Source organism: Coregonus lavaretus (assembly GCF_964263955.1).
Source record: "Coregonus lavaretus genome assembly, chromosome: 1".
Lineage (NCBI taxonomy): Eukaryota > Metazoa > Chordata > Actinopteri > Salmoniformes > Salmonidae > Coregonus > Coregonus lavaretus.
Window position 1 is genome coordinate 59,086,312 of NC_139988.1, and position 27,135 is coordinate 59,113,446.

At 42.4% G+C, this 27,135-nt stretch overlaps 1 protein-coding gene across 1 annotated transcript; it reads left to right on the forward strand.

Annotated features, from left to right (window-relative positions):
• Positions 1–1,182: 1,182 nt before the first annotated feature.
• On the forward strand, positions 1,183–17,745 carry ubtd1a (ubiquitin domain containing 1a; the record flags this gene model as incomplete). Its single annotated transcript, XM_084185863.1, has 5 exons — positions 1,183–1,234; positions 2,566–2,646; positions 13,805–14,032; positions 15,106–15,291; positions 16,638–17,745. 5 exons carry the CDS (start codon positions 1,183–1,185, stop codon positions 16,859–16,861), a joined length of 771 nt encoding a protein of 256 aa, XP_084041989.1. The 3' UTR covers positions 16,862–17,745.
• Positions 17,746–27,135: the final 9,390 nt, after the last annotated feature.

Consider the following 27,135-nt stretch of genomic DNA (forward strand, 5'->3'; position numbering starts at 1 on the left):
GGATGTAGTCTATCACAGTGCTATCTGTTTTGTCACCAAAGCCCCATATACTACCCACCACTGTGACCTGCACACTCTTGTTGGCTGGTCCTCACTACATATTCGTCGCCAAACCCACTGGCTCCAGGCCATCTATAAATCACTGCTAGGCAAATTCCCTTCTTATCTTAGCTCATTGGTCACCATAGCAACACCCACCCGTAGTATGCGCTCCAGCAGGTATATCTCACTGGTCATCCCCAAAGTCAACACCTCCTTTGGCCGCCATTCCTTCCGGTTCTCTTCTGCCAATGACTGGAACGAACTGCAAAAATCTCTGAAGCTGGAGACTCTTATCTCCCTCACTAACTTTAAGCATCAGTTGTCAGAGCACCTTACCGATCACCTCACCTGCCCATCTGAAATTAGCCCACCCAACAACCTCATCCCAATTTGTTATTTATTTTGCTAATTTGCACCCGAGTATCTCTATTTGCACATCATCTCTTGCACATCTATCATTCCAGTGTTAATAATAATTGTAATTGTTTTGCACTGTGGCCTATTTATTGCCTTACCTCCATAACTTGCTATATTTGCACACACAGTATATATATTTTCTGTTGTATTTTTGACTTTATGTTTTGGTTTACCCCATATGTAACTCTGTGTTGTTGTTTTTATCGCACTGCTTTGCTTTATCTTGGCCAGGTCGCAGTTGTAAATGAGAACTTGTTCTCAACTGGCTTACCTGGTTAAATAAAGGTGAAATAAATAAAAGGGGTCTGAATACTTTCCGAATGCACTGTAAGTCCCCAATGCAATTCTAAAGTCTAATACATCCAGAGTGTGAATTCAAATGATTTTTAATTCTTGTATTTTGTTGAATTTGTATACAGCATTCCAACCTTGTTTAACATGATCTAGTTCAAATATGGCATGATTCCACTATCTGTATCCGTTTGAATCACGTTCAATGGGGGACTTTTATTTTTAAGGCGAACCGCAAATTCCACTTTTGTGGCTAATCCTTATTATGGCTAGCTTCACACAGATCAGGCTTGACACAGCGGCTGTGAGAATAGGCACCTGTTGTTGCAAAGGTGACAGGACAGACAGTGGAAGGCTGTTGACTCCACCGTGTCTCCTCTCACGTATCGCTGCAGCTGAATCCAGAAATAACTTTGGAGCTTAAGTCTTCGGATGTGGCAAGCCAACTGCAGACGAATGCTCAATTTAACGAACTGGATATCTGGTAAATAAAGTCCTGTTTTGTTGAATTGATTGTTTACCAATGCAATAATTGCAACTAGCAGCGCTGACAGAATTTGTTGATGTGTGTAGTTTTTAATCCACTGTTGCATTGATTTGATAGATACAAAATCAAGACATGTGGAAACAGCCTGAAGACCCGACGTTGAATTGCATTCAATTCTACGTTGGGCATAAATTAGCATTTGGATCAGGAAAGTTTCCTCTCACCACCACAATCCAGAATGTTGAATACAATTTGCCTGGGCAGCCACTAGTGGTCTTTATGGAGCTCCACTATCATCTTGGCTTGATGTGTACAGCTGGTAATACACTTGTGACACCCAGCGACCGGTTCATACATAAAACATTCTCCATTCATGCAAAGGCTTCAATTTCCTCCTTAACTAGATTTAATGGTGAGAAGGCAGAAAAGAAAGCGGGAAATATGCTTATTTTCTTCCCCTTCAGCCAGACTGATGCAACCTGATTGGCTGAATGCAAAACGCAACATCTGGGACTAGCATTCCTAGGCATTAGTGGCTGCCCAGGCTAGAATAAAATGATATTGTAACTTACATTACTGGTTGTCTGTGTGGTTGGTCCTTTTGCAGGTAGGAATGTGAGACAATATATCCATAGGACAGTATAATTACATGAACTTTTCAAAGCACTATGCGTTCAGGTTTCTATCACCTGAAGCATCAGCAGGAGCTTGTGCATGTGTTTACATGGTTCTGTGCATGCTTCAGGTGATAGAAATCTGAAGGCACTACCGGTGCTTTTGAAAAGTTCATGTAATCATACTTTCCTGTGGATATATTGTCTCACATTCTTAACTGCAAAAGGACCAACCGCATGGACAACCAGTAAAAATAATTGTATTAAACATTCTGGGTTTGCAGAGGTTGTGAGAGGAAACTTTCCTGATCCAAACGCACATTTATGCGCAACGTTGAATCCAATCCAATGCAATTCAACGCCGGGTCTTCAGGCTAGTGGAAACATCCATCTTCCTAGCCTAGCTAGCTAGCTATCTTAATTGCAGTTTGTGAGCTCGAGCTGTCAGACACGTTGACAGCTCTTGGTACACGTGACATGTAAACATTGCCATTACAGCAGGCCAAATAAACAATGAGCCAATGTCATTGACCATCCAAATATGGGATGTGTTTTGCAGGCATATATCATACTGACAAGTATTGTCTTTGGATAAATTTAAAAAACTCTAATGTCTATGATTTGTTTTGTTTCTATATTTGAGTAGCGTGTGTGTGTGCGTGTTTTCCTGGTGTTATGTAGCTACTGATGTTATGTCATTGTATGGCTCTGCAGAGACAGTCATGGGCGGGTGTGTAGGGAGGGATCGGCTGGACGGACCTGCCAGGAACTCTACATGGGGCAAAAAACGAGGAGGTAAGAAGATTTGATTGCATAATGCTCTGCAGACAGTGGTGTAGTGTATGGTATACGCCATATACCCACTTTTTTTCAGTGGGCATTGTGTATACTCACTTCTTAATCCACCAAAACCTTCTCAAAGTAGCCTATGCCTACCTGGCAGAATGATATCACAATTATTTGCATCAATCCAGTGGCCATTTGTATTGCAAACTCCATCTCATGTGCGCTACAGAAACACCGGTAACTAGGGCTGTTATGGTGACCATATTACCGCCACACCGGCAGTCAGGAGTCATAACCGCAGTGAAATTCCACGTGACCATTGAGTCACTGTAACTAGGCTTCTCCAAAACTGTTCTCTGATGCCTCCGATGATCATTAGTAGTATCCTACCAAACTTGCTAACGGCCAGTCGCTAATGTCCCTCTAATCACTCTGACTCCAATGCAAATGCAATCAAAAATCAAATCAAACACTTCATTAGAGCCCTGTTATTCAGAGTTTGAGCAGAATATAATCACCTGTTGTGCAGCGAGAGCCAGTTCCTCATAGCTGGTTGATGCATAGAATGAAATGTGTTCCTGTTGCGCAACATTTCTATAGGCTATGCTATGCAATTGTGTGACAAAATAGAGTTTTGATGGCCTCTATTAAAAAGAGGAGGATCCCATCAGCTTTCAAACAGGGTTTAAACTTTGAGCACCTTTATCTCCTAAATGTTTTGGCATTCAGGTCCAAAAAGTCACTTTCTGACCTTCTTCTATGGGCAAACATGTATTGAAAGTTTTGTTTAAATGAAAACGGGTGCGGTCAAAAAGTGATTGAATTCAAATGGATTTACCCATAGACTACATTATTTGTTTACGATGTCGCCTATGACAACAAAAACATATGGTCCTTTTTTGTTATGATTGTCATATGATCATATGTGGTCCTCTGTAGCTCAATTGGTAGAGCATGGAGCTTGCAATGCCAGGATAGTGGGTTCGATTCCGGGGACCACCCGTACGTAAAATGGATGCATGCATGACTGTAAGTATACAGTATATGATGGTTAACATAATGTAAGACGCTTGTTCTAAGCATTGTTCTACTGAAGCTATAGTCTCTGGTCTAGGCAGGTCTACAATACCTGGAACTTTCCAAGGCCAAGTTTGTCTCTTAACAAACAGGTAACCTATACAACGGACTATACCAAGAAGTAGCCCCCCCCCCCCCCCAGAGTTTAAAGTCTATAATGGGGTTGTGGTGTTGACTTGGGTTATTCAAGACCTCTTCCACCTCTTCCCCTAAATAGCTGATTGGATTAGTGCTGTTGTGTAAAGCATTAGCTGCCTACCTACCAATCTGGATAGGACACTATTGATAGATGTTGTTTATGGCATATGCAGCCAGATATTCGATCGTCATATATAGATCCTGTGGTGGTATTTTGGTTGGCTGGGTGTGTGTTATTAAGGCATTCATTAGTAAAGAACTGGGGAAGTGTCACAACAGCTAGCTAACCTAGCTCTGACACCACACGGATAACTGTAGTCGTCACGGATAGCCAAAGCGTGGTGGTGGGATCATACCCTTGACCACTGCAACCTTCTTAGACAGAGAGACGTAAGCTCCAGTTGCTGGTTGGAGTCTCTGAAAGGCAGTTTTTTCTGATGTTGAGTCAGTGTCGTGTTTGATTTAAACATCAGTCTCTGGAACACATACATCAAATCTCTGGGAGAGAGAAAGAGAAGAACATGGGAGTCGCTAACTCTAGGGACTACCATCCGTACCACCCCTCACAGTCTCCCATCAAGGTGGTGCTGAAAAGTGAGTATGGGTGCAGATGAACTATGGATCGTTTAATTGCTGGATGACTGTGTTAGTGAGCGTCATCTTTCTAGAGCTGCAATTGCCAATAACATAACAGTGTTAAGTCTGTGTCTAGTTTGTTTTCCAACATGTTGAAGTAGTGTAAGATGTGGTCATTAGATATTAGAAACAACTTGTTATTAGGTTGTAATACATCTGTCTTAAGCTATATTGTGACCTGTTAATATAACCTACCTCTTTTCATGAATTCAGTTAACAGGGAATAGGTAAGGGGACAGGGGACGTTTATGAAGGGATATGAGGAGAAGGAAGTGTGTAATGTGAATAAGGGGACTTAGACTAATTATTATGGGAATATGCTGTAGTAGTATCAGGAGTCAAACTTGTGTAATAATTATATAATAGTGACTCTTAAAGGGCAATTCCACCACTATTCAACCTAATTTTCATTATCTCAAACACAATACTAGTGTCAAAATTTGTGAAAACGGCACATTTCTACATTTTGTAGAAATAAATATAAAGTAAAAAAGATCTACCCAATGACATCATCAAAAGTTAAAACATTTTAAAAACGGTGATTTTAAAACACTATGAGATTCACGATGACGTGGGGAGCAACAAAATACCATCCCTCTCGCAAATCCTACCCTGTGGTGTCACAGAGAAGCATTTTTTAGGACCTTTTCTTTAAACACAGATCATAGAAATGCTCTGTTTTCACATATGTAGGCACTGGTTTGGTGCTGGAGATAATGAATATGAGGTTGAAAAGTGGCGGATTCGCCGTTAAACTCTAATATAGCCTAACCTGCAGCACACAAAGGATTTGTATGTTTCCCAGTGATGTTTGACTGTTGATGTGTTGTGCACCATCTGTCAGGGCTGGAGACCAGCTTCAAACCTACATTATAGTCACTGCCTGTATGAAGGAAACATCAATTCTTTAGATTTGCATGAAATATGAATGCATTGATGCAAGGATTTTTGTTGACTGGTATTCAAGGGAGCCACAGTATTACACGTTATGGGTCATTGTGCTTTTGGCTGTACAGTAAGTACTATCCCATTCATCAGAACCATAGGCATTGTAATGCCTATTATGTGATTCTAGGGGCAAATCAGCACTTTGTTCAATGTTTTGCGGACCCTGATGGACACTCCATAGCATTCACTACGTCTCTTTATGAAATCGTTACGTTTCAATATGGCCATTACAGAATAGAAGGCCATGTCTCAAATATGGCTTTTCAGACAATCATATTTCACGGCTTTTAGAAAGTTCTCACAGAGCTTGTTTCCCACTCACAGTTGTCCGCCAGTGTTTGTTATGAAGTTGAGATTTTGATGAAGTAATACAGTGTCTTGATTTTTATTTGCTAGTTCTTCAGTCTTGTGAAGATAGGGGGGTGATTGGGACAGGAAATGTTTCATCCATGTTTTTGTAAAATATGCCTCTTACATCAGATCATCTTGCAAATGTCTCTGCAAAGCTATCTTTCATCAAGGTTTTATATGGTCTATAATTGGTCTCTTTATAAAAAAAATATTGTTGGTATCCTTTTTCAGCGTTATGATACAGTGGGGAGAACAAGTATTTGATACACTGCCGATTTTGCAGTTTTTCCTACTTACAAAGCATGTAGAGGTCTGTAATTTTTATCATAGGTACACTTCAACTGTGAGAGACGGAATCTAAAACAAAAATCCAGAAAATCACATTGTATGATTTTTAAGTAATTCATTTGCATTTTATTGCATGACATAAGTATTTGATACATCAGAAAAGCAGAACTTAATATTTGGTACAGAAACCTTTGTTTGCAATTACAGAGATCATACGTTTCCTGTAGGTCTTGACCAGGTTTGCACACACTGCAGCAGGGATTTTGGCCCACTCCTCCATACAGACCTTCTCCAGATCCTTCAGGTTTCGGGGCTGTCGCTGGGCAATACGGACTTTCAGCTCCCTCCAAAGATTTTCTATTGGGTTCAGGTCTGGAGACTGGCTAGGCCACTCCAGGACCTTGAGATGCTTCTTACGGAGCCACTCCTTAGTTGCCCTGGCTGTGTGTTTCGGGTCGTTGTCATGCTGGAAGACCCAGCCACGAACCATCTTCAATGCTCTTACTGAGGGAAGGAGGTTGTTGGCCAAGATCTCGCGATACATGGCCCCATCCATCCTCCCCTCAATACGGTGCAGTCGTCCTGTCCCCTTTGCAGAAAAGCATCCCCAAAGAATGATGTTTCCACCTCCATGCTTCACAGTTGGGATGGTGTTCTTGGGGTTGTACTCATCCTTCTTCTTCCTCCAAACACGGCGAGTGGAGTTTAGACCAAAAAGCTCTATTGACCTTCTCCCATTCCTCCTCTGGATCATCCAGATGGTCATTGGCAAACTTCAGACGGGCCTGGACATGCGCTGGCTTGAGCAGGGGGACCTTGCATGCGCTGCAGGATTTTAATCCATGACGGCGTAGTGTGTTACTAATGGTTTTCTTTGAGACTGTGGTCCCAGCCCCCTTCAGGTCATTGACCAGGTCCTGCTGTGTAGTTCTGGGCTGATCCCTCACCTTCGTCATGATCATTGATGCCCCACAAGGTGAGATCTTGCATGGAGCCCCAGACCGAGGGTGATTGACCGTCATCTTGCACTTCTTCCATTTTCTAATAATTGCGCCAACAGTTGTTGCCTTCTCACCAAGCTGCTTGCCTATTGTGCTGTAGCCCATCCCAGCCTTGTGCAGGTCTATAATTTTATCCCTGATGTCCTTACACAGCTCTCTGGTCTTGGCCATTGTGGAGAGGTTGGAGTCTGTTTGATTGAGTGTGTGGACAGGTGTCTTTTATACAGGTAACGAGTTCAAACAGGTGCAGTTAATACAGGTAATGAGTGGAGAACAGGAGGGCTTCTTAAAGAAAAACTAACAGGTCTGTGAGAGATGGAATTCTTACTGGTTGGTAGGTGATCAAATACTTATGTCATGCAATAAAATGCAAATTAATTACTTAAAAATCATACAATGTGATTTTCTGGATTTTTGTTTTAGATTCAGTCTCTCACGGTTGAAGTGTACCTATGATAAAAATTACAGACCTCTACATGCTTTGTAAGTAGGAAAACCTGCAAAATCGGCAGTGTATCAAATACTTGTTCTCCCCACTGTATCCATTACATCCATAACAGTGGTGGATGTGATGGATATGGATGTATCAAATCTTGGCTTCAGAAGCATGTGCATTCACCACATTGTGTCAGCTTCTTTAGACTTTTAAGCAATTGTTGATATCTTGAAAATTATGTGATATCTTAGAGAATACAGTATATGCAGAAATGCATTTCTCGTACATGGCAGTAGTGTTTTTTTTAGATGTAAAGATGAAAATAGTGTCTATCCGTAATCTGTGGACCGTCCTGGAGTGTCTTATTCAAATGAAACCCCCCAAAATATGCTGACTTCATTCAGTGTCCAGAAAAGTGGATTGGTGGTATAGGTACATCTACAGTATATTGCCTCTTTTGCATACTTAAATATAATATTTCAGAAAAGGATCTTCAATGCTGCAGTCATTTTTTGGTACCCTTCCCCAGATCTGTGCCTCAACACAATCCTGTCTCGGAGCTCTACGGACAATTCCTTCGATCTCATGGCTTGGTTCTTGCTCTGACATGCACTGTCAACTGTGGGACCTTATATAGACAGGTGTGTGCCTTTCCAAATCATGTCCAATCAATGGAATTTACCACAGGTGGACTCCAATCAAGTTGTAGAAACATTTCAAGGATGATCAATGGAAACAGGATGCACCTGAGCTCAATTTCGAGTCTCATAGCAAAGGGTCTGAATACTTATGTAAATAAGGTATATTTCTTTTTTATACATTTGTAAAAATCTCTAAAAACCTGTTTTCTCTTTGTAATTATGGGGTATTGTGTGTAGGTTGATGAGAATAAATAAATAATTTAATCAATTTTAGAATAAGGCTGTAATTTAACAAAATGTGGAAAAAGTCAAGGGGTCTGAATACTTTCTGAATGCACTGTATGTAATGGGGAATTAATAGACACAGCAAACAATGCACACAAAGTTATGAAACAATGAATACCCACGAAATGGCAGGAGAGAACGCATTCTGGAGCAAGACGTGCCTTGTGCATCTGAGCCACAATCCCCATAATCTTGGACCATGTCATCCCTGTAGCCTCCTCAATGGATTAGTCCACTGAGAGGCGCAAATTAGACCGGTGTCTCGTGTGCCATAACAAAAAAATATATATTTGCGACTGCTGGACTAATCAAATGTCATGTTTTCAATACAGACCCCTTTTGTCATACAGTATTCCATATAAGGCAACCAGACCTGATGAAAGTTGCACAGTATACCCTTAATCTTGTAATAAATCAAATCTAGTGATACATAACCTGACATTTCTTCCATCCATTGTAACATTGTGGGAGGATAAGCAACCTTCCAATTATTGGCAATGCATTTCTTATCCACTAGAAATGCTAGGTTACATAGTTTCTTCTGATAACATTCTCCAGTATCAACAGTTCCAAGCAAACAAAAACAGGGAGAAGGGAGTATCTGTAGACATGCTGAGAGAAAAGAACATACTCTTTGACAGAATTCAGCCAGCCTTCACAAGATCATAACATGCAAATATGTCCCCTTTTGTGTTTTAGACCTTCAGCAGAGGAATTACATTTCTGAGTGCATGATATTCAGTTTCACTGGTATATAGTATATTATATGGATGGTCTTAAACTGCAGTAATTTATTTCTGAGATTATATGAACATGACTGGGCATTCAAACATATCTGTATCCATTCATCATCATCCCAGGTCTTCCTCACATTTTTTGTTTTACATGTTTTGTGTCATCGGGAAAAAACAATATCAACCCTTGATACAGTTTCAAAATCAACTTTAGAGGTTTGTCAGACTGCCTTAAAATAAAAAAATGTGTTTGCTGCACATAGAGAATAAAGTGTTGTATCTGCAAAAGTTCACCTCTGCAAAAGTTCACCTCAGCGCCGTCACAGATTGGACTTCCCTGGCTGCCTGACCCTGCTGAGACCCTGTCACCATCTGATCCTGCTCAGATGAGGCATGACAAAGAATTATCTTGATGTACATTTATACATTAGAATAGAATCAATGGTTCAATCATTGAAATTACCATTATCCCCAGATCCCAGACTGTAGCCTACCCATCAACTCATGATGGAACTTTGTATCCATTCACTGACTGTTATAATATACTGCAAAATTCACCTGAGCTCCGTAGACTGGTCTTCCCTGGCTGTCTGACCCTGCTGGGACACCGGCCACCATCTGATCCTGCTAAGACATGATGAGCATAGTATTGTGTACTGACTGTGCACCATGACAGTGTAGCCTGTAGAGCTGTTGATACCATGTCAGTATGAAATGTAGGGAATTAGCTCGGGAAACTGACAGCTCAATAACGTTACATTCAATAACGTCTAGTTCATTGAAGCAAAAATAATAGCTAAAGTCAGTAGGTTAGCTAGCTAACGTTTGCCAACTTTTGGCTAGCTCTAATGGTACACCAACTGTTGAAAACAAGCCAAAGGAATTTACTTCTGTTGAAATGGGACAAAAAGGGTAGAAAACATTTCCATACACACAACAGCTGTTAGATACAGCTACCTGACAGAGACTAGAGCTGAACTGGCTGTGGTATCTACTAGCTAGCTAGTTCATTCTCTTTAGACACAACTTCAGTCAAGAGTGGATGTAACATTACTGTAGGTAACGTTACATTTCAGTTACACTACTAGTTAAGCACTGGGAATAATTAAGTCAAACAGCAGTTACAGTTGAAGTTGGAAGTTTTACATACACTTAGGTTGGAGTCATTAAAACTCGTTTTTCAACCACTCCACAAATGTCTTGCTAACAAACTATAGTTTTGGCAAGTCGGTTAGGACATCTACTTTGTGCATGACACAAGTACTTTTTCCAACAGCTGTTTACAGACATATTATTTCACTTATAATTCACTGTATCACAATTCCAGTGGGTCAGAAGTTTACATACACTAAGTTGACTGTGCCTTTAAACAGCTTGGAAAATTCCAGAAAATGATATCATGGCTTTAGAAGCTTCTGATAGGCTAATTGACATCATTTGAGTCAATTGGAGGTGTACCTGTGGATGTATTTCAAGGCCTACCTTCAAACTCAGTGCCTCTTTGCTTGACATCATGGGAAAATCAAAAGAAATCAGCCAAGACCTCAGAAAATGTTTTTGTAGACCTTCACAAGTCTGGTTCATCCTTGGGAGCAATTTCCAAACGCCTGAAGGTACCACGTTAATCTGTACAAACAATAGTACGCAAGTATAAACACCATGGGACCACGCAGCCGTCATACCACTCAGGAAGGAGACGCGTTCTGTCTCCTAGAGATGAACGTACTTTGGTGCGAAAAGTGCAAATCAATTCCAGAACAACAGCAAAGGACCTTGTGAAGATGCTGGAGGAAACGGGTACAAAAGTATCTATATCCACAATAAAACGAGTACTATATTGACATAACCTGAAAGGCCGCTCAGCAAGGAAGAAGCCACTGCTCCAAAACCGCCATAAAAAAGCCAGACTACGGTTTGCAACTGCATATGGGGACAAAGATCGTACTTTTTGGAGAAATGTCCTCTGGTCTGATGAAACAAAAATAGAGCTGTTTGGCCATAATGACAATCGTTATGTTTGGAGGAAAAAGGGGGTCGCTGGCAAGCCGAAGAACAGCATCCCAACCGTGAAGCACGGGGGTGGCAGCATCATGCTGTGGGGGTGCTTTGCTGCAGGAGGGACTGGTGCAATTCACAAAATAGATGGCATCATGAGGAAGGAAAATGATGTGGATATATTGAAGCAACATCTCAAGACATCAGTCAGGAAGTTAAAGCTTGGTCGCAAATGGGTCTTCCAAATGGACAATGGCCCCAAGCATACTTCCAAAGTTGTGGCAAAATGGCTTAAGGATAACAAAGTCAAGGTATTGGAGTGGCCATCACAAAGCCCTGACCTCAATCCTATAGAGAATTTGTGGGCAGAACTGAAAAGGCATGTGCGAGCAAGGAGGCCTACAAACCTGACTCAGTTACACCAGCTCTGTCAGGAGGAATGGGCCAAAATTCACCCAACTTATTGTGGGAAGCTTGTGGAAGGCTACCCGAAACGTTTGACCTAAGTTAAACAATTTAAAGGCAATGCTACCAAATACTAATTGAGTGTATGTAAACTTCTGACCCACTGGGAATGTGATGAAAGAAATAAAAGCTGAAATAAATAATTCTCTCTACTATTATTCTGACATTTAAAATTCTTAAAATAAAGTGGTGATCCTAACTGACCTAAGACAGGGAATTTTTACTAGGATTAAATGTCAGGAATTGTGAAAAACTGAGTTTAAATGTATTTGGCTAAGGTGTATGTAAACTTCCGACATCAACTGTACCTTGCAAGCTACATCAGTCAAATAAAGAGCAGCCAGTTTCTGCTCTGCTTGCTTTTACAACTCGGAGAAAAAGCACAACACACATAGAGACAGCAGCTGCAGACAGCAGCACCATGCCTTTCAGAAGCTTTGCCTTCACACTGCCTGTCCGCACGCTCTGTGGTGTCCGCGCAGCCCTAAATCCAGCCATCTGAAACTGCCAAACAGTCTACCCGACTGCTCTAAAAAGCATTCACCTGGTCCCTAAGCACACCGATGCCAGTTTTAGTGTCACAGTGCAATGATAAAACTGGGGGACAAAAATGCATTTTTAGAATGTGGAGGGGTCATTTCCCCCCGTTCCCAGTGAGTTGCGCCCCTGGTTGTCATTTCAGGTTTATGTTTGTTCATGATCTAAGAAATATGGATTTGTTTCCAAAATTAGGGAGTTGTTTCAGAATGCAGTTGTTATCATAATTTTGAAGTCCATTGAGTCTATAGCAGTCACCTGTCAGTCTCCACTCAACACTCATCTCTCAGAGCAATGCATTGTGGGATAGCAGGCGCTAAATCCCGTTATGTGGTGCCCGATTACTGCGGTAATCCACTGGACTGTTGTCCACTAAAGTAAGTGTGTGTGTGTGTGTGTGTATGTGTGTGACTCTGGGTAATCCACTGCACTATAAATAATCACTTAGATTTTCCCCCCTCTCTCTCTGAATCAAAGTGACCTTAGTTTCCAGTACTGTATACTCCACTATGATTACCACTATTATACTGAGAGTATCTCTGCTGAAGATGCTTACAGAGGGGTACACACACCTCTCCTTGAGATGTGCTTCAGCAGTATAAAGTTAAGCCCCAGATATCCCTAAACCTTAGATATGGAAACCTTGTGAGACGGGACCTAGGCCAACCTGGAAACCACAGTGGAGATTCACTCAGAGGTTTCTGGTTTTCTCAGAGGCAGACATTGACAGAGTGCCTAGAGAAGTATTCATTTTACATTTACATTTTAGTCATTTAGCAGACGCTCTTATCCAGAGCGACTTACAGTTAGTGAATACATTATTTTTTTAATTTATTTTTTTATACTGGCCCCCCATGGGAATCGAACCCACAACCCTGGCGTTACAAACGCCATGCTCTATCAACTGAGCTACATCCCTGCCGGCCATTCCCTCCCCTACCCTGGACGACGCTGGGCCAATTGTGCGCCGCCCATGAGTCTCCCGGTCGCGGCCGGCTGCGACAGAGCCTGGATTCCTGGTGAGGGTTACTGTCCTGCCTCCTCACATTTACCTGTCCCCTTTTTATATAATGATTGGTGTGTATTGTTATTCTGTAGTTCTGTCCATCCTGTAAACTGATTGTTATCCACCTGGAAGATGAATGCATCTGATCTTCATGTTTCATGCAAAGTTTTGTTTTTCTAGAATGTGGTGTGCTTGCATGTTGAGGTCCAGGACTATTCACTTCTGTACTATTTTGTCAAATTGTATGATTCTGCTTTGGTTGCTTCTGTTCTCCCTACATGTTTTCTCACTCTCTGTTCATCAATTGATGCCATGAGTCAAAGACAGACTTGAGAAGAGTCTGTGGATGTCCCTACTTCTGCATATAGACAAGCCACCTAATAATCCTTTATACAATGGCTAGTTCTGGCCACACATTATGATTTGCATTTGAAAATTGAATACTTCATCTTTGCGATTAGCAATGTCATAGACTGAATGAGAGCTAGCAAGCTACACTCTGTAATGAGTGTTCTATTACATGACATTCAGAGGAATGGTAGTGTACATTCAGATCGAAATGCTGAATTAAATATCCTCACCTTCGGGAAACAACCTGATGTATTTATTTTTACTTTATGTCCCTTCAGGACGCAATGAGCCCCTGAAGAAGGAGTGCACTAAATGGAAGAGTGAGTACCCTATGACGGAGGGCCAGCTGAGGAGTAAGAGGGATGAGTTTTGGGACACGGCTCCTGCCTTCGACGGCAGGAAGGAGATTTGGGATGCGCTCCGAGCGGCAGCAGTGGCCGCAGAGGTTAACGACCTGGAACTGGCTCAGGCCATAGTGGACGGAGCCTGCATCACACTACCACACGGTGAGACACACGCACATGCATACACGCACACACACAGACTCACACGCACGTTCCATCTCAATAACTAACTAATCTAACATTAGTATTTATAACATTTGGCACTAACCTGAAGGCCATTATAATGCTATATCAAACCTATGCCTAAGCCCAAATCGACTCCTACACTCTTAGAAAAAAGGGTTCCAAAAGGGTTCTTCGGCTGTCCCCATAGGAGAACCCTTTTCGTTTCCAGGTAAAATCCTTTTTGGTTCCAGGTAGAACCGTTTTTGGTTTCATGTAGAACCCCTCTGTGGAAAGTGTTCTACATGGAACCCAAAATGGTTCTGCTTGGAACCAACAAGGGTTCTTCAAAGGGTTCTCCTATGGCAACATCCGAAGAACCCTATTAGGTTCTAGATAGCCCCTTTTTTTCTAAGAGTGTAACTCCCTATATGCACTTGTGGAGATCTGAATGGATTGGACTGGTATCAATATAGTAATAGCTCCACCATGTATTTTTATAGCCTGGGTGATGTATCCTGACGGAACCAGCCTGATCACATGACAGATGGCTTACCATTATGTTTCACTTAACACTGCGATCAGGCTGGTTCCACCAGGCTATGGGTGACATAATTCATGACCAGTTAGCTGATTCGTGATCTGTGTGTCTCTGTGGTTATCAGATTACTGCTGTGTGGTTATATAATAGTCCTGGGCAGCATGACAGGACCTCAGGGATTTAGCTACATAGACATTATGGACACAGCAGGGGGGGAAAGCTCCTCTAATGTGTGTGCTTGCTTTATCTTGGCCAGGTCGCAGTTGTAAATGAGAACCTGTTCTCAACTGGCTTACCTGGTTAAATAAAGGTGAAAAAAAAAAAAAGTTTGACATGTGGAATTGCATCATTCTATAATTATTTGCTAAACAGAACATTGCAGAATCGGCTGTGTTTCAGCAGGGCTGGAGCAAAAGCCTGCACTGTAGCTTCGGGAGGAGCTAGGGGTCCCTAGGGGCTAGGGGTTGATTTCAGATAGAACTTGTCACTGAGTGTTACTGAGGTTTGTTTTGTGTCTATCTGTCCCGTCCAGGTACGCTGACAGAGAGTTATGACGAGCTGGGGAACCGCTACCAGCTTCCTGCCTACACTCTAGCCCCTCCTGCCAACCTCATCACTGAATGCACCAATGAGAGCCAAGCTCCCGATCAAAAGGAGCAGAAAAAGCCTCCCCCTCCTCCCAAAGAGGAGTTCCAGCTACGAGTACGCCTCTCGTGCGGTAAGAGAAACACCCTATTCCTTTTCTCTTTTTTCATCTGCTCAATTTCTCTCTGCGGTTCTTCATTGAGATCAGAGGGGTATACTATGAATCTAGATAGATGTACTTAGGCTTTTCTGAAATTAGCTAGTTTCAGTTAGCTTCACATTCCAGCTCAGGCTTCATTCATGTTACAAAGGTAGATATTGATCAAACACCTACCGCTTACTCAAGCCTGCTCGAGCCGGGCTTGTAACTGCGCGTTCATGTCGCACATGGCTAGTCGCAAGTCAATCCATGGGTGAGTCAATGCCACATGTTCATTTTTGCCCAAATCAAAATGAAAGAAAATTGAACCAGCAAATTCAGCAGACTGTGGTGTGAAATGTGCTATTAGAAATGCCCTCTTTTCTTATGCATATCGTTTCTTTGGTGTGCTTATCAATATCAATGCTTGAGTCCCTTTTTCCCCACTCCTATCGATAAAATAATTGTATAAAGTAATACGAAAGTTTTACTGAGCGTGAAGTTTCAAATACATCCTGTCATTACTAAATGTGTTGTGTGATATGTATTTGGAAAAAAACATATTCCTCAAATATGGTCCCGAGAATGAAGGGATGATGACGCACTCTTTGCGAGAGGTAGGGAATCTATTTTGATTGGTCCTCAACTCACAGCTTAAACGCCTAAACATGGCTCAAACACTTTTGTGTTACCGGTTATCCAGAGTTGAACTCAGTTTACCAAAGTTAGCTCGCTTACTTCTCTATCTAGATTCATAGTACACCACTCAGGATAAGTCCATGCCCCAATCCCCAGGGTCATTCCAATACTAATCATCTGGAGTGTGAATGTCAGCCCCTCAGGCCTAGTTTTTATCACCTTGTTTGACAGCGTGTTTAAAGGGGGCCTGAGGATGTGTTCGCACGTGGCAAGTCTTTGTACATTGACTCTGCCAAAACAGTACACAGTTACAGTCACTCACCCTTTTAGATAACTTGAAACCGTCTAACCAGGTCTTGGGTCTTGAAGTTGCCTAGGCCAGGGGTTCTGAAACCTTTTGGGTCCGGGGACCCCTTTTGTGATAGCAAATTCATCAGGGACCCCCTCATAACTTGAGTGAGATAAAAATAGCATACAAAGAGTTTTACTATGACTTCGGCAGTGCATGGCCAGGTGAACCAAGTCTCGGGCCCTGGGAAGGAACATTTTAAAGGCTCTCCTCTTGGCATATGAGAGGAATTGTTGCAGTTTTAAAGCTTGAAGCTAGAGTCCTTAATTGAAAGACACCATTCCCCATTCTACATTCCTGAACAGACCCCTGATTGTAGAAGTAACTTGACCAATGTCTCTCTTCTCCACAGGCAAGGACCTACGTATAAGCGCCTCCATGTCAGACTCCATTTCCCAGCTGAAGAGAGCCCTGGAGGGGCAGGAGGACATTGAAGCCGCCCACCAACGCTGGTTCTTTGCAGGGAAACTGCTAACAGACAAGACCCGGCTCCAGGACACCAAGATACAAAAAGACTTTGTGGTCCAGGTCATCGTGAACAACTACTCACCCGTAACCAAACTCATACCAAACTGAGAGAGAGAGAGAGAGAGAGATAACTTATTTGAGAGAGAGAGAGAGAGAGAGAGAGAGAGAGATAACTTATTTTTATTGGACATGTTCAGATAGTTCCTCCAAATTCCGGACCACTTTCTTACATTTCATGCCTAGTGGACACGACCCTGGACTGTTGGTTACTGCAAAGGAATTGTGGCTCTAATATTTCATAATTTCTTTGCTTTTGTATTTCTTATCCTCTTTTTGTATTTTCCTAATGATCCCACATTGTTACTGAGTGAAAATACACAAATGATGTGTAGCCTGGCAAAGCACTGACAAACTGTAGACTGAACTGGAAGAGAATCATGGCATAAGGAGAAGAACACTTACTACAGTGTGTCTGTCTGTCTACAGTTTATCCACTACCATTACACCTCTGTCCCCTACAGTATATTCATTATTTTCCTTGTGAGTGTGTTCATGTGGAACTTTGAACTGTGAATAGGGTTGGACAGTGGAAAGTATCCTGCCTGACGATACAAATATTCTATTGGATCTCTATTTATACTGAAAGCCATTCTATTTGTACTATTTCTATTGTCTGATCTTTACATAATGGTAAAAAATAATAATGACAGATTTATGAAAGAAAGTTTACATACTGTTTCAATGCTTGTTTGATTGTGAATATTTATATATTTAATAAGCAGAAATGTCTTTTTAAGTGAAAATGTTCATGAAAAGTCAACAATTTGAGGAGCAAGTGAATATCCTGGTTTATAAGGTGAAAATAGCTGGTTTGATTTTCATCGATTTTTCCAACCAAGTATGGATAACATGCTGTAGTTTTGTATGCTCCAAAGTGCACTAAAAGGTGAATATTTGTGAATGAATTTATGAATAAACATTCTAAATGAATCAAACCTCTGTATATTTGATTAAGATTTTTGTGCATAAAGGCTCACCAAACCTGTTTTTTTAATAAAGTAGGTAGATTCATAAATACCTTCCTATCTCTAAATAATCTACAAGATTAGGTATTTTCAAATCTACTAAACGTCTTCATAAGGTAAGTCTGAATACCAAATACGAGTGCTTAAATCAAAACGCGTAAAAGATCATACATTTCCTAAGTCTGAATCGTCCCCTGAGTAATGTCAAAATTGTAATTTTTCATGACAAATTGTGTCAGAAACTGTTTTTATGGTAGTCAAGTGTATAAATGTAAATTGCTTGCATAGAAAAATTGGGGCTAGTAGTAGAAGTAGTGACCAGTGGCGGCTCCTGAAAAAATTCTCAGGGGGGGGCAATTTTTCTGATGATTTAGGTGACCTACACACATTTTAAAAAAGATATGTCCAGCAACAACATGAAGACAGGGGCAGCATATAAGTCAATACTGATATACACATTACTTGCTTCAAAAAGGCCTCATGGTTGAATTGGAAATATGTGCACCTGAGCATAATTCACAACAAGCAAGCAGGAGCTTTTGATAGAGGCTACTGAAAACATTGATGCAAGTTATTGGTAATAAGAAATGTTTATAGACTTCCATATTCTGCCCTCTTGTATAGATTTGTGAAAATGAACAGTGATAGACATTTTGCCTGAAAACAGAATTTGAAAATAATTTCTAGAAAAGGTAAACACAGCTATCTGTATGGCTTTGTAAAAATGAACAACCATATTCTGGCCAATTGTATAGATTTGTAAATATGAACAACCATATTCTGGCCAATTGTATAGATTTGTAAAAATGAACATGAACCGATTTTTATTTTATTTTTACTTTTTTTAAAATGAAAAATAACTATTTTAAACAACATCAACTGTGAACTGATTTGGGCGTGTGTGTGTTAAAGAGACAGACAGGGAGGGACAAAGAGAGAGAGAGGCTACATTACTTGTACTGAAACTGTTCTCTTCTCTCTTTCAATGCAGCAAAGCGGTCAATGACTTTCTCATTGAAATCAGGCATGCTGAGGACTAGTTCCCTCTCCATGGAAAGCATGGCCAGTGCATTCAGACGTTCCTGGCCCATTGAATTTCGCAGGAATGTCTTAACTCATGTCAAAGTTGAGAAACATCTCTCAGCTTCAGCTGTTGTCATGGGAGTAGTTATGAGGATGTTCAACAGAGTCACAGTCTCAGAGAACGTCTCCTGGAGGTTGTAGCTCATGAGAACCTGGTACAGTGCCAGTGCACCACAGCAGCCCTTGAATTCAGGATTCTCATAGATCAGAGATAGTTCTGTCTTGAGCTTTGCCTTGCTCAGCATGGGGTATGCATTCACAGTGGCATTCAGAGCCTCATCAGGAAATGAATGGCAGTACCTTTCAAACATGTCTGCTTGCAGTAAGGTAGCACTCACAAGGTGGCCAGAGAAAGAGAACCTTTCTTTGGTGTGATCCAGGATGGTGTTGCAGACCTCTTCAGACAGCCTCTGCTTCTCCTCTTCTCTCAAAGCTGTTCTGGGTCTTTTGGCTCCTGTTGCTTCTTGCAGCTGCTGTTGAGAGGAGTCCCTGAAGGCAAACAGACCAATGTGTTTGTTGGCTTTGTACAGTATTGTTGTCTATGTGATGCACAGGTATATGCAATGTATCCATGTATAGTACAAATACTTCAGTTCCACTTAAAATGGGCAGGGATGCATAACGTCTTTAGTGTTTAAGTTAGCCTTTGTGTCTCACATAGCCTGGATGTTCAGCACAGTATACAGTGGTGCTCATAAGCTTATGAGCCCATGCTAAAGTTGACTAAGAATAGGAATAAAAAAGAAAAGAAAATTGGTGTCCTTAAAGGTTGGATTTTCCAACTTTTTTAATTAAGTCATTAAGATCAATTTCCAAAAGATGATTTTTTTATTTTTGTATTCCTCTTTTTAGTCAACTTTAGAATGTGTTCATACACTTATATAGTACACATAGTATATAAAATAAGCTAGATTACACCACTGGCCATATATAATGAGAATAATGTAATTTCAAACACAAATGCAGTCTCCTTTCATGCATACATTTTCAAATAAAGCTCTGCTTTGAGAAAGATCGAATGATATTGTTTAATCTTACCTTATGGCCTGCACACTGCTTGTGAAGCTGTCGAGGGCACGTTTGATGAAGACAGCATCGATGTCCTTCTTCTGTAGCTTCTGGTACAGAATGTCGACGTGGGGCATGATTTTGTGAAAAAGCCCCAGGAAAAAAATTTAATCTTCGTCATGTAGCATCCTCACGTAGCCAGATGCCTCTCTCACGGTGGGCTGGTCAAATGAACCCAATGAACCCGTCCGGATGGCTTCAAAACATTCTATGAGGTCGTCTCGATTCTCGTAGACAGTGTTCACGACTCTGCTGTTGAAGTTCCACCGTGTGGATGAAGGTCTGGGCAGTCTTCGTGCAACAGTCTGGTCAAGAATGCTGGTGCGTTCAGTCTCTCCAAAAGCACACTGCCGATTGAGACTGAGGTTGATTCCGAGATGGGAAGGAACTAAAAAAAGCGCTCCTGCACTTTGTGGTTGCTATCTATGTACCTCAGCACAAGCACCAGCTGTGTCTGTGTAGAAACGTCCGTGGTCTCGTCAGCTTGGATAGCTACGAAGTTCGCCGACTTCACCTCCTCCACAATATGTTCCCTCATGACCGCTAGCATACACTCCAGTAGCTCATTTTGAATGGTCTTTGATGTGCCCTTGAAAACTTTAGCATTTTTAAGATGGTCATCAAACACCTCATCTAATTATGCCACAAAGTTGACAAGTCCAAGAAAAATACCAGGGTTGGTGGAGCCCTCAGTTTCATCTTTGCCTCGCAAAGCTAACTCAAACACTCCGCAAAACTTCACACACTGGATTAGCCGGCTGAGGATGTGGCGGTTCTTGCTAACCTCATCGTTGTGGCGGCGGACAGCTAGCCTGTATCCCTCATCCAGTTGAGTGGCAATGTTCACTCTCCCCAAAGCAGACAATCTCAAACAGCTATCCATGTGGGTCTTTGACAGCTCATGTTTCTTAATCTTTTCTGAAAGATGGTGCATGTCCGTTACACCAGTCGCTGTCCAAGCGGTGCTGTCTGCCGTGCCGCCTTCAGGGTGAAAGAGTAAGCAGGGGTAGCAGAAGACTGCATTAGCTACATCGCAGCCTGCTAGCCAGGTTTTTCGTTCGTACCAATTTTTGGAAAATCCTCGGGTGTAGGACTTTCCCCCTTTAGTAGAAACCTGTTGAATTATTAAATTTGGTCTGGGAGGTCCTAATTGTTTCGTTGCCAATTTATCTTGATTTGTTCGCCGACAAAAAGGAACTTCTTTCAAAGAGACAATCGAGTTGCACTGAACGCTAGCCATCTTGACAATAGTACGTGAATTGATTGACGCTGCTACCCGCTCTTTTCTTAGTTATGTTCATGGTTATGTTACGTATGACGAAAGCGCGTAAGTGCAAGCCCTCCCGGAACCCATAGAGATTGTATTGAAAGCTCTGATATTTGAAAAAAAAAAAGATTTTACATGAGAGTCTATGAGAGACTTCTGGGGCGATTTTCAACCTGACTGAAATCACCCCAAAACGGGCGGGGCCATTTGAAGCACGACTTTAGCCTGATTGGACATTTAGTGGCAGATCAGACGTCTAGATTAGAACACTGATAACTACTGTTGCCGTGATATAATTGATTAGAAAAAAATCCCTTCCTTTTCCCGTTTGGCAGTGCGTCGCCCATATCGCCCTAATGAACACACCGCCCCTGGTAGTGACTGTACTACAAATATACTGAACAAAAATATAAACGCAACATGTAAAGTGTTGGTCCCATGTTTCATGAGCTGAAATAAAAGATCCCAGCTTATTTCTCTCAAATTTTGTGCACAAATTTCTTTACATCCCTGTTAGTGAGCATTTCTCCTTTGCCAAGATAATCCATCCACTTGAGAGGCGTGGCATATCAAGAAGCTGATTAAACAGCATGATCATTACACAGGTGCACCTTGTGCTGGGGACAATAAAAGGCCACTCTAAAATGTGCAGTTTTGTCACACAACACAATGCCACAGATGTCTTAAGTTTTGAGGGAGTGTGCAATTGGCATGCTGACTGCAGAAATGTCCACCAGAGCTGTTGCCAGATAATTTAATGTTTATTTCTCTACCATAAGTCGCCTCCAACGTCTTTTAGAGAATTTGGCAGTACGTACAACCGGCCTCACAACCATAGACCACGTGTAACCACGTCAGCCAGGACCTGACGTCGTGTGGGCAAGCGGTTAGCTGATGTCAACATTGTGAACAGCGTGCCCCATGGTGGCGGTGGGGTTATGGTATGGGAAGGCGTAACCTACAGACAACGAACACAATTGCATTTTATGGATGGCAATTTGAATGTACAGAGATTCCGTGATGAGATCCTGAGGCCCGTTGTCGTGCCATTCATCCACCGCCATCGCCTCATGTTTCAGCATAACAATGCACGGCCTCATGTCGCAAGGATCTGTACACAATTCCTGGAAGCTGAAAATGTCTCAGTTCTTCCATGGCCATCATACTCACCAGACATGTCACCCATTGAGCATGTTTGGGATGCTCTGGATCGACATCTACGACAGCGTGTTCCAGTTCCCGCCTGTAGTAACTTGACAAGGAATGCCCACACGCATTTCAATATTACTTTCCTTTACTTTCAACCCAAGAAATAAAAGGTGTACAGCCATGTACAAACGGTACAAATACAGCAAAACGATACAGCCCACTCAACCTGTGGTAGAGTCACATTGTACAGATCCGACTCTGGGTGATGACATCATCAAAGGGGAAAGGTCACGGTCAATGCCAATAATATCCCTACACACATGAATATTAATCATACTATACTGCAGGTACGTACAACACATATTCAATGTAATTATTTATATAGTGTCCACACTATAACACTTCTCCCCCTCAATTTAAATCCCCCCTGTAAGGAAAACATAAGGTTAACAAGTAAACCACATCAGTGTTTTCTTTACTTTACTTCACAACACTATAGAACTTCTGCTGGTGTTACTGTAACTGTAAACAACAACAAAAAAACAACAAAATGACAGTCCTTATTTCTTTTCAACTAGGTCTGCTGCTCCAAACAAACACTAACACCACGAGTCTCTGTCTCGACTACAGAGTTAGTATTTCAGGAGGCTTGTGACCATGCTGTGATCTGCGCAGTACTCCTGGTGTGCCACGAGACACAGGTAAGGCGTGTCCCAGTGGAGCTGGGTCTGAGGGCACAGGAGCGGGTTGGGTGTTTGTGAGAGAATGTCTATCACCCTCTGCTGGAACCACTGAATGCCCCTGTTCCTCAGATACTGTTTCCTGTGGGGTTTCAACTTGTATACTACCACCCACAGCTGTTCCGTCTGAAAACATGGTCTTGTCTTTGTTATAGCGCAGGCGGAGGTGGTCCTGGTGTCTGCCCATGACTCGGCCATCAGTCAGTTTGACCACAAAGGAGACTAGACCACTCTGACTCAGAATGATACCTGGCAACCAGGGTTGGCTGCTTGTGAAGTTACGGATGTAGACAGTGTCATTGGGTTTTAACTGTCTCTCCCTCGCGTGGTGGTCATGTCTCTCTTTTTGTTTCTCCTGCTTCCGTTCCACTCGTGCTTTGATGTCCGGACGCAGTAGATCCAGGTGAGCTTTTGGCTTTCTGCCCATCAACATCTCAGCTGGAGCCTGTCCTGTTGTTGTTTGTGGCGTGATGCGGTACTGGAACAAGAACCGAGAGAGCTTAGTTGTGATGGTTCCCCCAGTGATCCTTTTGAGCCCCTCTTTCAGTGTCTGCACAGCCCGCTCTGCTAAGCCGTTTGAGGCCGGGTGAAACGGAGCGCTGCAGCAAATCCCACTTCTCCGCATGAATTCTTGGAACAAGTCACAGGTAAAGGTTGTTGCGTTGTCAGACACAAGAGAGTCAGGCAGACCATGGGTTGCAAACACCTGCCAAAGCTTTTCGATGGTTGTGGTCGCTGTGATGTTGCTCATGATGTGAGCTTCCAGCCACTTGGAGTGCGCGTCCACCATGACAAGAAACATGTAACCCACGAAAGGGCCTGTAAAGTCTATGTGCAGCCTGGACCATGGGCGGTCAGGCCACTCCCACAGATGTAGTGGCGCGGGCTGCGCCATCTTCTGGTTGATCTGGCACTCAGAACATGATTTCACTTTGTTTTCTACGTCCTGATCCATGTTAGGCCACCAGATGTAAGGCTAAACTTAACATCCGGGAGGCACCCGGGTAAGGCTCATGGACCTCATCAATCACTGGTGCACGGCCAGGGGGTGGAACAACCACTCTGGACTCCCAGAGTATGCAGCCATCCTGCACACTCAGCTTAGTTTTGCGCTTTGCATAAGGTCTTAGTCCATCATCCTCTATGACAGGAGGCCAACCCTGCATAAGGAATTGTCACGAGAATTTCTATCTCTAATTAAACTCAATGCTTTGAATAATTCCCAGAGGGTGTAAGGCTCTGGTTTAATCATGAATTTAACAAGGTCCACAGTCAGCAAGAATCATCAGTATGTTTATTCATGAGAGCGCTGGCGCCAAAACACACACACAGCCTTTTTGTATCCCTTCACACAATGGAACTTTGCTCCGCCCACCTTTAGGCGGCCTGTACATTTCCACAGTATAGAATGATTAACCAGTTTCTAGGTCTTCTCCCTCCTGGAATGTTTGTCTCAGCAGTTTCTAACCCCCCCCTTGGTTAGTGGGTTTACACTACATTATAACCCTAACACAGTTTTACACAGTCATCATCAGTATCGGGGTGGAACAATCTTAGTCATAATCATAAACCTACAAATTAATCTATCAATCCACCCTTTGACCACATTTTTTACACCCTCAGGATAAATTTGCTATGGTTTTCCATTTTACCAAACATTTCATCAAATCACTGTATCAAAGACGTATTAACTCCTGAGTTCTCAGCCCATTCTTCACTTAGAGCAGTCAATCCTGCAAGAGCTCTGCATCGCCCTTTTCTGCCAGCAACATCTCTAGAGCCAACCTATTTTGCCAAGTCATGAGCGAGGTGGCGGATAATTGATCTGAGATTCCCCTCACTACATCTCTAGTCTGGTTCACAAACAGTTGTTGGCTTTAATATATCTAATTAATCCAATCCACATTTTTATTGATTGTTACTCACCAAAAGAATGTTGTAGTAAATCCTTCCCCTACTTGATTCATAGCTTTGTATTCATCCGGTAACCCTCTTGCTACGGTAACCCCCTTGGTATCCCAATTGTATCCATCCAAATAGGGCTATTCTCCTTCTGGTTAAAACTCATCCTACGTCTGTTTAACCCTTTCCTTGGTTTCTGGTGACTAATTCTAACTGGCTGAACCAGTAGAACCGGGGTGCAGGTACATACCCACCCTTTTGGCCTTGTCTGCCTTATACGGCCTTTACTGGTACACGCCCACCACACATCGGTTACAGGGCTGTAAGGTTTAGAATTCTCTCCTGTGCTTCCAAACCTAAGTCAGTCACATTGCTACTATTTTCGATTGACAATTTGTGATGTCTTTGTTTCTCTTTAACCCCCATCTGGATGTCCAGTCCTGGCCGGTCTCATATCCCTGTCCCCAAGTGTGTTTAAACACTTGAGTCCAAGAACAATATGCTGTGGGGCCCGAACACAAATATGATGGGGTCTTATTCCATTCGGTTGCTTGTTGACATGTACCCCACCCGTTGGCTACGTCCCTAACCCTTATTTTGAATCCTACAGTCTGCCCTTCTCTGACTCCTATTTTGTAGGTTACTCGTCCCTGATGGTCAGTATGTCGTGTCGCTTCTCTTTTACTTCTTAACAATGGTAAGGGCATAGCGTAATTGGTGCGGGGTGGTGGTGGATCTTGACATATCAGGACCATTGCCGAGACTATGATGCAGCTCAGGGTTACCCATATTCCCCAAAACCACCAACCCTCTCCTGCCCTTAGTCTTTCTGCTTGGTACCACCCCATACTCACACCCTAAGAACATACTACAGTGATGATAGGTTGGGGTAGGAGATCATCGTTAACAGAGGTGATATTCAGACCCTATTGGTCTAACTCTGCGTGTGTTCAGTGGTGCTTGTATGGGTTCTTACCTTTTTGCAGTGGGTAACGTGGACCCAGGTTGCTCTAATATAACCTGATAGGGCCCTTCCCAACAGGCCTGCTTCCAGTCTTTCTTCTTTAGGGACTGGATCCACACCAGTCACCTGGTTGGATAGAGTGGGTCACCTTCTTCTTTGGTTCACCTGTGGGGCACAAAACCTTTGACATACAGGTGTGGTTAATAAACAACCATCTCATGTGCTCTCAATTTCTATCTCTGCCTGCTCCTGTGTGTTTTCCTTAACCCCTCTCTAATCATACCGTTCACATTAGTATTTTCTTTCTAGACTGTATATATATACAGTGGGGAAAAAAAGTATTTAGTCAGCCACCAATTGTGCAAGTTCTCCCACTTAAAAAGATGAGAGAGGCCTGTAATTTTCATCATAGGTACACGTCAACTATGACAGACAAATTGAGAAAAACAAATCCAGAAAATCACATTGTAGGATTTTTAATGAATTTATTTGCAAATTATGGTGGAAAATAAGTATTTGGTCACCTACAAACAAGCAAGATTTCTGGCTCTCACAGACCTGTAACTTCTTCTTTAAGAGGCTCCTCTGTCCTCCACTCGTTACCTGTATTAATGGCACCTGTTTGAACTTGTTATCAGTATAAAAGACACCTGTCCACAACCTCAAACAGTCACACTTCAAACTCCACTATGGCCAAGACCAAAGAGCTGTCAAAGGACACCAGAAACAAAATTGTAGACCTGCACCAGGCTGGGAAGACTGAATCTGCAATAGGTAAGCAGCTTGGTTTGAAGAAATCAACTGTGGGAGCAATTATTAGGAAATGGAAGACATACAAGACCACTGATAATCTCCCTCGATCTGGGGCTCCACGCAAGATCTCACCCCGTGGGGTCAAAATGATCACAAGAACGGTGAGCAAAAATCCCAGAACCACACGGGGGGACCTAGTGAATGACCTGCAGAGAGCTGGGACCAAAGTAACAAAGCCTACCATCAGTAACACACTACGCCGCCAGGGAGTCAAATCCTGCAGTGCCAGACGTGTCCCCCTGCTTAAGCCAGTACATGTCCAGGCCCGTCTGAAGTTTGCTAGAGTGCATTTGGATGATCCAGAAGAGGATTGGGAGAATGTCATATGGTCAGATGAAACCAAGATAGAACTGTTTGGTAAAAACTCAACT